At 35.8% G+C, this 13427-nt stretch overlaps 1 protein-coding gene across 1 annotated transcript; it reads right to left on the reverse strand.

Annotated features, from left to right (window-relative positions):
- On the reverse strand, nt 7615-9775 carry LOC18782743 (protein BIG GRAIN 1-like A). Its single transcript, XM_020558830.1, has one exon. It carries the CDS (start codon nt 9122-9124, stop codon nt 7745-7747), a length of 1380 nt encoding a protein of 459 aa, XP_020414419.1. The 5' UTR covers nt 9125-9775; the 3' UTR covers nt 7615-7744.

Genomic DNA, 13427 nt, shown 5'->3' on the forward strand with positions numbered 1-13427 from the left:
CGATTCAAAGAGAGAATCTTGGAGGAATGGTGACTGGCCACATTTTTTTTTCTTTTCTCGGTGGCTTTTTCTCAGTATCCAAGCAAACTCTCCAAGGCCTGTTGTTTTCACCAGAACATCACAGTCGTTGCTTTAATTCAATTTCCACGCCACCCTTTTGCAAAAAATTATGGCACAAATTAAGTGTAACTTGTCCTTGTAGCTCAGCAAATCCCACCTAGTTTTCATTGCAGTTTTTGTCATCATTGAATGATTATGCCGCAGTTTAATTCTTGCCAGAAACTATGTTGAGCTTTGTGTTCTGAAATAGAAGGAAGAAAGAGACTGCGAGAGTTCTTACTGTAGGCATTGGTTCAATTCTAGTTAGTCAAGAACAAAGGATGTTACTCTAAAATGAACCAATTCAAAGTAGAAAATGAGTTCTGCTTTAGGCCACATGATGAAGACCAGGGCATTTTGAAAAATGAAGGGGCTTTTACAAAGATATGCCTAACTCTTATATTATGAACTGCGCATTGGTTTGGTGATTTCTAATAAATTTAGCTCCATCAAATTATTTTTTTCATTAATAGAGGAATGAGGATTCGAATTTGAGATCTCATCTAACATCGAGAACAAAAGTACAACTAACTTTTATATTAAAATGTTATTACATATGTGAATTAAATCAGTTAGTCAAAGCAGTATACCATGCACTTGAGTTGGATCAGTTTTACAGTAGCTCAATTCTTTTTGTTTTACATCCATAAGTAACTAAAGAGTTGTTCATATGGAACATAAATAAGTGAATCTAGCAAAGCTCCACCAAGAGTATGTTGGATCCAATCTCTCTCTCTCTCTCTCTCTCTCTCTCTCTCTCTCTCTCTCTCTCAAAATAAAGGGAAAAGAAAAGGCTGCATCCTCTCAGAGTCTGTTTTTCCATTTCACAATCTTCTTGGGATCACCAAAATTCTCTCCACTTTCTCTTTTTTACTCCCTCACACAAAAACAAACACCATTAATCACCTCACCACCTCCTTTTCTCTTTTACTAAAGCTGCCTTGTCTTGTCTCCCAACCCCCTCTTTTTCTCCTCTCCCTCCCAAAACTCCCCCATCCCAAAACTACCCATCTCAAAAGAAGACACCCCATACAACTTCCAAGGTCAATTTCGTACTCTCACCCACCAAAGCGGACAGAGCCACACGGAACAAAGCAGTACAGGTGTCAGATCATGAGTGGTGTTGATTTTACTGCTAGGCAGTAGGGGGCAGATGAGTTGATATTATAATTAATTTATTTTGTGTGTGGTGGCGTGTGACAGCGGATCTCATTGGGATCTGTGAGGACCGAGGAGGAGCTTGCACTCGTGTGAACGCCCGACATGTTGGCCCAGCCCACCACGTGCGGTGAAAAAGCCTTTTATAAAAGTCACTGTAGACTGGCTTGCCTGCCTGCCTGCCTGCCTGCCAATTTCCAAATCCAATTTGCTCATGCTGTACCACGCTTGGATACCAGTGCTTTCTGTGGGTTCGCATAAAAAACCCTAATGGGCCCACAGAGTTTTTTTTTTTTATATAGTATATTATCGTAGAGACACTAAGTGTCTGTTTGGTATTAAACTTTAATTCAATTTTTTAAACTCAAAAACAGAATTGAAGTCCAAAACAAATAAAACTTGTTTGCTAGCCCTATTTTTAAAACTAAAATTCAAAAATAACAAAAAAAACACCTCAATTATTAAAAACAAAAAATATCTGTTTTTTCAGTTTTTTTTCTAACAATCCACAAGTTCTCAAATTTTTAAGATTTGAAAACAGTTTTCAAGTTGCATACCAAACAATTTTGAATCTTAAAAATAGATTTAAGAACTCCTTGTTTTAAAAATAAAAAAAAGTTTCTGAGTTCCATATTTGAATAAGATACTAAACGCTCCCTAAGACTCCAATTGAACTTAACCCTATGAATTAAAAGTCAGCTAATTTAATACTCGAATGAATTAAAATGACCAATTTAACCCTAGTCGTTAAGTTTTGTGATTTTTCATCTAATTTTTTGTTAACTATAAAGATAAACTTGTAATTTCGAGTAAATAAAGTCAAATACATAAAACTAAAAGAAAAATAATGATAAAAGCAAAATAAAAACTAATAACATATTTATAAATATAAATAATAATATATAATAAATGAAAAACCAACCCACGCACAACCCCACCTTACAGTCGATTTGCTACAAGAAATCTTGCCAAAAGATTCATCTTCCCAAGCATTTACCCACCTCGTTCATTTATGAAATTCTTTTTGCTTTGCCGGAAAATAAATGGCCCCCATTCCACAAGTCGTTCAAAATTTTCAAGCATTGCCTTTTTCATGAATGATGCCGGCTGGGTTTTGGAGGGAGGAGGTAGTGGGTGGGACTGCGTAATCTGTGTGTCGACTGAAAATTGGGGTTTTGGAGGACTGGGTAATCTGGGTTTCGAGGGTGTTTTTCTTGGGAAGAAACAGAGGAGAGAGAGAGAGAGAGAGAGAGAGTCGGTTTTTTTTCATTTTCTATTTTCTAACTATTTTAGTTTTTATAATAATAAATGAAATAGTAAGTCACGCGACTTTTTTGAAGGAAAAATGGTTGAAATTCAAAAAAATTGAACGACAAGAACTAAATTGGCGATTTTAATTAATTTGGGGACTAAATTGACTGCTTTTTTAATTCATGAGGTTAATTTCTACAATGGTCATAATTCAGGAGGTAAAACAGTTGAAAATATGGGGTTTTGTTATAAGGGTGGAATTTCAACTTCCTTCATAATATCAGAGTGGGTTGTCAACATATGAAAGTCCAATGGCCACATGTGCTTTACGTCACTCAAAATGTGTTGTACACGTGTTAAACTTGAAAATTCACCACACGTACGGGGGCGTGTGAGAATGTGAAAATAAAATATCCAACTCCTTATAAGCCCTTAACAAGATTTTTCCCACAAATAAGAAATTAATGCTTAAATTTGAATTTGATAGTGAATATGATGAGCAAAAGAGAAGGGTTGGAGAAAGGTTTTTTTTCTTTTAAAAGAAAATGCTATTTCTTTTAGACCCCAAAAAAGGAAAAATCTTTGCTTGCATTGGATATATTGGTTTGAAATGAGGGAGTTGAATTTGGATTTTTATGGGAATTGTTTTGTAAGACTTAGAAGAAGTGTTGATCTTCTATGTTAAGAAAATCCAGATGTAAATTTGTTGCAAACCATTTGAACTAATCATACTGAATTATTTTGATATATTTCTGCTAAAGACTTATATTATGCTAGATCTTTTTTCCTTCACCTAAATTCTTACAAGTTCAGTTTGTTACAAATTCATGGTCTACTAAGTCTACTCATAAAAATATTATATGCAGCAAAGTAAATGTAGTTCTGTTTTGATTTGCTGAAATCACCAAACCACTTTTGTGGATATATCAGATTATATATATTAATTTTCCCCATCTTAGGTACCATCTTCCCACTTCAAAAGTCCATTAAAAAATTTCTTTTTTCACCACGTGGGGTACTTTAACAACGAATTTGAATGCAAAGGGCCTTATTAGCATTGGTTAACTGACATAACCCACGGATGCATTATTTTTATTTTTTTAGGTGAATGTTAACCATTCAATTACCATCTTGCAAGGCCTAAGAAATGTAATGGACAGAATTCAAGTAAATATTATCTGAATAATCCATGAACAAAAGAACAAACTTGTAGACCACAAAGAATCACGACACAACAGATTTTATGACCTATATTTCTTTGTTGGCTTTCCCTCTAAAAAGAGTACATCTCAAATTATTGACAGCCAATATATTATTGCAAAATTCAAACACATATTATTGGTCTAATTTGCTTGACCCAACATGCACCCTTGTACATGGACATGGCCAACCGCAGTGATCAAGTCGTTTGTGGCTTATACTTGGGTTGGATCCTAGCCAGAATTGGTAAGAGCCACATACAAAATAAATGATTGATCGCATTTAATTTCTTAGTAATTAATTAATTAATTTGTTTTAATTGTGCCAGTGACTTGTGCAGGGTCGGCAAGTGACATGACTACCCAAAGGCTTAACCCTAGTGCTTCATGATGGCTACAAGTCGTTTTTATAAGAACATCGATGTTTCCTAATGGATGCTGCCAACCAACTCGGGCCATCCATATCCTATTATTTTTGTTGGAAATTTGAGCAATTGGGCGGTTACAATGGAAGGGATTTAGAGTTCTAGGGATATCAAAATCGAAAGATCAAAATTATACTATTAGGGCATCCCTTCAAATTGTGTATAAAAACACATTTAAGAAGTAAGACGAGGATTTATAACTCTAGTGGTAGAGTACTTATCGGTACCTAAACCTTCCGCTTACTTTATATTGTGTTTACATATTAATCGGTTAATTTTATTTCCACCTTTCTTTCTTTTCTTAAGCAACACGCTCTCCTAATTCCCTACACGTTTATTTCTCGTTAAAAGCTATATGGGTTTATTAGGAACAAACAACCTTCAAAGAATTATGGCTTGATTATTAACTATCGATTCTATGCTTGCAAAATAAATGGCAGCCATAACCAAATTGCATACTGTGCATGCTCTGCGGGCACTTTATGTGCATGCGAACGCAGAATTGTTTCTAGCCGAAAGCTTACCTTTTTGTAGGCTTGTTAATGGTCAGACAGGAAAAAGTTTGTAATTAATTAGGGGCTGAGCGTTTTAAGATCCTGATTTAGGGTTAATATCCAATAAAAAATTGGTCAACGCATCGGTGGGTAGGTGGTCTCATAACCCACTATCATTCCATTGAGAACAACTTCTCCTACTTCACCTACCATATTATTACATACATAATCAAAACCCAACTCTCATATCCTCCTTCTTCCAACCAGGATAAATCAAATCTAATGTTTTAACTTAGAAAATCTTAACTCGTGCCAACGGGTCTAGCTCCTAACAAAATAATGACCTTGATTTGCAAATAAGTGATCTTATATTTAAATCTTCATGACATCTTGGTAGTATGTGTGTGAAAAATCCTCATCTCCTTGTATTTTAGAATATCGCTTATATTCAAAAAATTAATAATTTTAACTCGTAATTACATTGAAATTTTGATGCCAATGATTTTGGGATCCAAATGGATATTTTCCTTGCTCAAAAGGCATAATGGTTACTTTATTGTTAGAATCTTAGTAAGTGTGGAATCGTTATGGATGAATATTAATCAAGGAGATCAAAGCACTAACAAAATCATAATACTTATATCAATTATACCAAGTTACATTCCCAATCCCGGCCAGTTTTTCAATCTATAGCCATTACAGCTCTATACCACTTTTGACCATAGGGCATATAGCCTTTTCTTTTCCTACAGTCCAAGCTAGCTTTTATAATATTGCGCAATTAAAATAATTTTAGTTTAGAATGATGTTTTGATAATTTATTATTAGCATATCAAACTGTTATGATCTTGTGGTCCTCACAAGTCTCTTACATGGCTTGTTTCGTAGTATACTTTAGAGATCATAAAAGATAACAAGTTTGCTAATGAGGTCTAATTCAGTTAAAAAAGGTCTTGACTTGTAGATTAGGAATCTCAAGTTCGAATCCTCATAGCATCTTAATTTTCCCTGTGTGAAAAATTCCCATTTTTCTTTAATTTAAACTATCGCTTATAAAAAAAAAAGATAACAAACTTTTTTTCTTCTTCTGCTTAGTTGTTAATTTCTTCCCAAAAATTCTCAACAACCAAATTCTTCACATCGTCCAAAAAATTTCCCATGTGTTTGCATATTAAATTCAAAGAAAGTTTGTGCCTCCCTATAAAGTTGTCTCTCTCTCTCTCTCTCCTAACTTTTTCCTCAAACCACCTTATGTTCAAGTGAAGTAGCAGAAGATATATTTTTAAGTGTAATTGGTTCGAAACACAACTGTTAAAGCTTCTGTCTTTTGACATTTTGCATTTTGCATTTTGATCTGAGGCACTTGCCGCGCTTCTGAGCACCAATCATGGAGACCAAGGCAACAATAAAACCGACACACACAAAAAAAACAAGAAAAAAAGAAAAAGAACCAGACATGGCTAATTAAGATATATGTCTATCTGGTTTTCCTTTTTCTTAGTAAATTACATAAAAACATCATTTTGGCCATTACTATTTAAAATAAAACATGCATCCAATGTGCTCTGCAAATGTTGAAAGCAGGTAATAAATAAATTGCGTATGCAAATTGTACCACGTCATCATACCGATCAATAATTCAACGATATTTTTAATTTCAATACATGCAATGCCGATTAACAATTCAACGATTTTTTTTAATTTCAATACATGCAATGGTGTTAAAACCAAAACAAATAATATTTCATTACAAAATTATACGAATGCATGAAGCCTTGTGAATCGTTAAACTCACTACCCTAATGACATTGTATGACTCTCGTAAGTTTTTATATGTGATGGGTTTACTTTTGTTTCAATCAAATAATATTATAATGAAGATTTGAACTTGCGACCTCAATTGTAGAGATAAATATTCTTAGTTATTAGTTACGAACTCCAGCTATCACAAGAGGGGTTGTTGGGATATCCTTGCCTTCCATTATTATATGTATTAATTTGCGCTGGATACGTAGGAGTAAAAACTAAAAGCAGGAAAAAGTTGAGAGATACCATAAAATATACATTGCTTTACACTGATATTGCATGGTGGTTTGAAAATGAAGTTTATGGGCAGTGTTTTATATAAATTCTCTTATACGATATTCAAACGTTATTATCGTACGGACGTTATGTATTGTGCACTATCCTTCCTTGATTTTCTATCTGTTTATAATAGCATTAGCACGATAATAACGTGCGAATATCTGGATAAGAGAATAGCTATATATATATATATACTTAAAAATATCTTTAAAATGCTTTTTGAGCCAATCTCTTGGATTAGAATTAGAAGCCAACCGAATTTGACATGAAGGCTTGTAGATCGACCAGATCAAAGATTAGATCCTTTTGTCCACAGCTTTGGAGACCATACATTATCTCACTCTTTTCTTTCCCTTCAACTCATCATTCACCTCATTTTTACTGCCGGTAAATCCATGCCGCCAGTGGATAACTTTAATAGAAATTTTAACCGAATAATATTTTTTTATTTGTACAAACAAAGTATAATTAAAAACAAAAAAGTGGATTAACAAGATCCAGCTTTTTTGACTATTAATCACTCCATATATATCGTATCAGATATGAGATATATATATGTATGTAGTGCATGAAGATAGTGTTATGTTCAAGTAAGGGAGGTCCCCACATGGTGATGAGAGAATGTGTAGAAAATCTGCCTTCGCTTTTAAGTACCTCACCTCATCTTCATCTCTTTATTTCTTTTTCCATTTCTCTTGTGAAACACAACGCCATCTTTTAATTTTCACTCACCTTCTACGCTTGACGTGACTTGTCTTGCCTTGTCTTGTCTTGGTGTAAGACCCTTAATTAGCAATTAGAAAGATGAAATGCTCTGCCGCTAAAACTATAAGCCTTTATGCAATTGCTCAAACATCATTTACTACATATGCAGCAAAACGGAAAATAGAAAAAGCCAAGAGATAATAGAAATTAATTAATATTATTTTCTGATGTAAACCCCCAAACCATTTACTCAAAAAAAGAAAAAAATAGCTAATAAAATTCTCGCCAACTCTTTTTTTTTTCTTTTTTTTTCTCCTTCTACTAGAAATTACAAAATCAAACGATTAGAAATGGCTCGATTTCTGTCGAAAAAGGTAGTCTCATACACCGGCAATTCTTCACGGTACCTTTCTTCAACCCCGGCAGTATCCAACTCAAACAGATCAGAGCTTGCATAACTCTCTGCGTCATCATCTTCTTCTTCAACATTCTTCTTCTGATAATTCTTCAACAATAAGTAATCTCTAGCAACTTGCTCAACTCTCCGACGGTGTTCGTCGTCGTCATCAACCTCCATTACACAGCACTCAAACCTAATATCTTCAATTGTTGGAGGTTTCGCGGCTTTCTCCGCCGCCATTAAACCCGGCTCTGCTTCATGCAGAGTCTTCTGCCCGCATGGCTGACAGTCCTCGTCCACAATCACACTCACAGGGCAGAACCTCACTGACCTTTTTGCGACATCTCCATTGTTGCTGCCGATGCCACTCAGCTCGCTTCTCGAAAGAGGCGTTTTTCGCAGACAAGACCTCGAAAAAGAAGAGGCTGAGGAACAAGTGCTGCTCGAGTTTGAATGCCCCTGTTGTCCAGATTTTGAGGATGATTTTCTCTCCGCACCCAAATCGTATGATGGTTTTCTCTCCACACCCAAACCATCAATTTTCGACTTCTTCACATGCCCTGCATTAAACAGAGAGTTGAGAAAACTCGCGAGCCGGCCACCCGGCGAAATTGGCTGCCTCACCTTCTTCAAATCGCCGTAAATCTTCAACGCTTTCGATTTCGTCTTCACAAAACTGTTCTCGTGCTTTGTCTTCTGTGAATTATGGTGATTTCTCTGCTCAAATTGAACCTTCTCGGATGAAATGCTGGTTCGAATTGGCTTAGGCCTGTGCATGCTGTAGCATGACGACGACGACCTCGATTTTGATCCGTACATGGACTCTGACTCGGATGAAGAAAACCCACCACCGCAGCTCGAGTCCGAAGAGCTGGAGCTCGAATTCAAAAGGAACTCATTACGATTGTAGCTCGACTTTTTCGTGTCAAAATCCGCCATGGAATTTCGTCGAACAGGTAAGGACTTATCAGTCGCTTTCTTCTCCATCCACTTTTCGATCAAGCAGGCTCTTCGGAGGCTCATAATTTCATGTTCCCGGTCTTCTTTGAAGAGGCCATGGCGGCCACTGGTAGTAGTAGCAGCAGCAGCAGCAGCGGTGGTGCTCTGTTTTTTCTTCGTGGTTTCTTTGTAGAAGATAAGGTGTTGTTGCTCTTCTCTTCTTGAAACTCCTTCACCGGTGTTGGGTTCGTCGATCGAACGGTAAATGGTGTCGAGGAGAGTGGAGGAGAAAGATGGGTTTTCTCTACTATGTCGGTTGCTTCGAGCTTCTCGGTTTTTTTGCAGTGTTTTGATATCCCACTTCTCCATTTTTGTCTGGTTTTATACTTGTACAAGTACGAAATTGGGAAACAGTTGTACTGGGTTTTCAATGATATTCAATTATGGAGGTCTCTCTGTTTTGTCTGCTGTAAATTGAGAGAGAGAGATAGAGAGAGAGAGAGAGAGAAATAGAATATGGTAAGGCCAAAGATGATTATGGGAAGGACATTTTGAAGACAAAGACTCTAACTTTGCTCTGCTTTTGCTCTCTCATCACTGTGTCTCTGTGTGTGAGGCTAAAGAAGAAAGAAACAAAGAAAAGAAGGCATGGGCTTTGATGGGTTTTTGATGGGTTAGAGAGAGAGAGGGAAAGAGAGAGAGTAATGAAAACCAGAGGCCACGCCTGTTCGAACAGAGAAAACAGAGAGCACAAAGCAAAGTAGACTGATGAGAGATAGGACAGGGAGAGAGAGAGAGAGTGGGGGTTCTTTTTTTTTTCACACGGTCTTATAAGAGTAGAGGAGCGAAAGGGCGAGCATGCAGAGTCCAAGCTGGAGTGGGGTCCAGCCTTGACAATGATGACGTGGTATATTATTTATTTGATTAATTAAATTAAAAAGGGATTCTCATAATTTCTGCCATTATTGGATTGGCTTCTACTTCTTCTTCTGCTTTGCCTCGCCTCGCTGCTCTCAAATATTCAGTTGAGGTGACCCCAAGATTTGCTTTAAAGCTTTAAAGAAAATAAAGGGATATTAAGTATTGATTAATGTCTAGTGTAGGACATAAACACAAGATGTTGATACTAACGTTACTACACACCTTTTTATTCATTAATTAAGCTCCCTCTTTAATTGCTTTTAATTTTTCGATTTGTATAAAGCATAAATATCACCCGAAACTTTTAGACATGTGCGCCATTAGCACCTAAACTTTTTATTTTTATTTTTTACCACCTGAACTTTGTAAACTGTTGTAATCCCTTTTAATTTAAGGGCATTTTTGTCAATTCACTATAATTACAAATAATTATAATAAAAAATTAAGGGAGATGGGGAGTAGAGGTTTTCCTACTTACCAAACAAGTTCACACCAATATTCAAAATTTTCCAACAAAATTCAAAAGGCTTTGGAGTTCTTTAACTTTGTAATAAAAGATTGCGGATTTAGGTCATTCCATTCAGGATTCCCATTCACATCCTCCCTTATGTGCAGATTCTGCTTGGCGCTGAGATTCTCTTGCCTTTGGATGGCCTCGAGGCTTCTCTCTGTACACTTTTGATTTTCTTACATTTTTTTAAATACATAAAAAACATTAGAGGAAGATGATGATGGGTTTGGAAGGTGGGAATTGGGCGTGAACAGTTGTATGATTAAGAAATAGAGTAGAGATGGAGAATTATTGGCCTTGCCCTAGCTGTTTTTGCATGCTTCAGTCAGCCTTGGACAGTCAACTAATGCGGCCTCACTTCTGCCATGGCTAAGACTTATATGACGACGATCACCTCAAAGCCCATAAATAAAACGACCAAGTTGTTAAAATTAATGGCTTCCGTTGACAAATTTCTGTACTTTTTGGTAAACAAATCAAATCGATTATTACCAACTACCTGCTGTATATTATTGGTCCCAACATTTCCATATTGTACCAATAAATAGAAATTATCCTATGCGGATATTCGGACATTATTATCATGCGGACGCTATATATTTTATACCATTCTTCTTTGCTTTCATGCCTGTTTACAATAGAATCCGCACGATAATAATGTATGTATATCCATATAAGAGAAGAACTATATATATATATATATATTCATGAATGTATGTAACTTTTAGTTATGTTGAAAGTTGAAATGATATATTGATCAGAACAATTTTATAACCCCAAGTACCGATTAGAAGTTGGGTGTTCAACATGAATTCATATTGTATGACAACACCATTCATCTGATAAAGTAGAATGAACTCGCCGGATTTAACAGTTGTAACTGCATTCAATATAAAGTCTCATGGCAGAAAAGAAAAACCCTTATAAGTATTTTGATTTATTATTAGCCAAAATGTGTTTTTAAGAGAGAGAGAGAGAGAGAGAGAGAGAGAGCATGTTGCATGTTCTTAGTGGGTAGTGCTAATTTGTACAATGATTGCACTCGTGGCTCTAAACTTTTCGGCCAGAGAGTGGTGAGCTAGAGATAGAGATCTAATTAGAAGACACCAAAACGAATAAGTAAGTGAGCTTAGCTAGAAGTGATTTGATTAATCTATCAAAGGATTAGGACAAAGAGAGAATGTTTAGATAGAAAAAAGAGAGAAAAAGTAAGATTAAGCTAATACACACTAAACAAACAAAAAGGCCTCCCAAAAGCAATGTGCGTGTGCCGTTGGCTCTTCTTCCCTTCCCTTCCCCTCCCTTTCCTCACACATGTATTCCCTTCAAGGCTTCAAGCTCAAGAAAATTCCCCATCATTGTATTCTCTACTTCGTGTATATTTATAATCCACAAAACCCTACTACTTTGCCCATATTAATCATGCTTTGCAGCCATGAAATCCCATTTCATATGCCAAAAGTTGACATATTAATCAACTAATGCGGTGGGGGTGGCTATCGAGTTTAAACATACACATGAACAAAAAGAAAATGGTGGGTAAAGATTTACACTCCAAGCTATATATAGAAATCTGACTATCAAATTATTTAGTTGTTTAACAATGAGGAAAGCGAAAATCGTCTCTCAACTTAAATCTTTGTTGTTATAAGTCCCACTTGCACTAGTGCATGTATAGATATAGAGCGTGTTGAATCCTCTCTCTCCGATAGTTTAAATTAGATTAAAGTAAAATATCCCTTGTTTATAAAAAAAATAAAAAAATAAAAAGGACTTTGAGCTTCCAAATTCTTCATCAAATGTAGGTGGTTGGTACATGCCCCTGTGGTCTACTGCTAGGTATATAATACAGAATAGCTAGGCTTATTATGAAAAAGGATTGAGATTCCTTTCATTTCATGTCACGGGCATAGGGTTGATGTGAGAAGTATGAAGCAAGAAGATTCCATTCAGGTCATGGAATGACCAATTTGGGGACCCAAAAACCAATTGAATGTAACATTGACATGGCCTAACCTAGAAAAAGTTCAATCTGTACCGCACATTCCCACCACCATCATCCCCACCCACTCAAGAACGTATGAAGACAATACCCTTGGTGGATGTATATTTCAGTTTCCACTACCATCTAATCCAATTAAATCGATTAATTAGACATGTCCAAGGACATATATGGTACTAAGTGGTGGATGATTAGTGAAAACCCATATTTCAAATCAAAACGATTGTCTGAATTTTTACGTCTAAACTTCTGTAACTATTGAGGTAGAACATTAATCCCCACACTCAAGACTTCAAATATGAATTCTCATAATAAAAAAAGAATTTTCTTAATCAAAATGGTTTATGAACTAGTAGCACCTTCTGGTCCTTAAAGATTAGAAGTACGTGATGAAAACCTAATTTTCGGATTTGGAAAGTAAAAGATTCAATTTGTTTGGTGACATATTAACACAAAAGCGTTGTATATGGTGATTTAAACATTTATGCTTATTGTATGATAGCACATCAATTAATTTGAACTACACATATTTATACGCACTCAGAATAGGACCATATATTCCTTGATTTGATATTTTGGTCTTATACATGCAACACCAACTTATGTACCCCAAAGTGGTGTTACGGTGGATCCACAACAGATGTGAAAAATTGATCACATCAAACGATTTCATTTTTCGCTAATGGGGTCTTAGCTTTGTGAAAAAAAAACTTTAATTTACACACTAATGATCTTAGGTTCGAACTCTCATTACACTTTGCAATATGTGTGAAAAACCCCCTCCTTCTTCTTAACTTTGACCCCACCAAAAAAACGACTTCATTTTTCTTTGTTTTTTCCATTTACCCCCTATTTTTCATTATTTATCATCAACCATAAATCTTTTAAAAAAGAATGATGCTAACACCTCAACACTACACCACCATCCTGCGTACTTGGAAAGGATGGTTGAAATTTGTAAATTAATTTGGTCCATGCTTTTACATCATTCTTCTCAATCTTTCTTTTCAACCTTGCATGGGTCACCCAACTCATAGCGAGTAGCTCCTACTAAAACCATAGATTGCTTTGCCCCCATCTCAATCATCATATTGTAAAGCCAAGGCTACCATATATTTACAACTCACAACTGCATAAACAACACACAACACAACTATATAAAAATGCCTCGCCTGCACTATTGCTCATCATTCAAATCCTTAGCTATACTTAGGGTTTGATCTTTCTTTAACAAATGG

This window comes from Prunus persica, chromosome G3, assembly GCF_000346465.2.
Source record: "Prunus persica cultivar Lovell chromosome G3, Prunus_persica_NCBIv2, whole genome shotgun sequence".
Taxonomy (NCBI): domain Eukaryota; kingdom Viridiplantae; phylum Streptophyta; class Magnoliopsida; order Rosales; family Rosaceae; genus Prunus; species Prunus persica.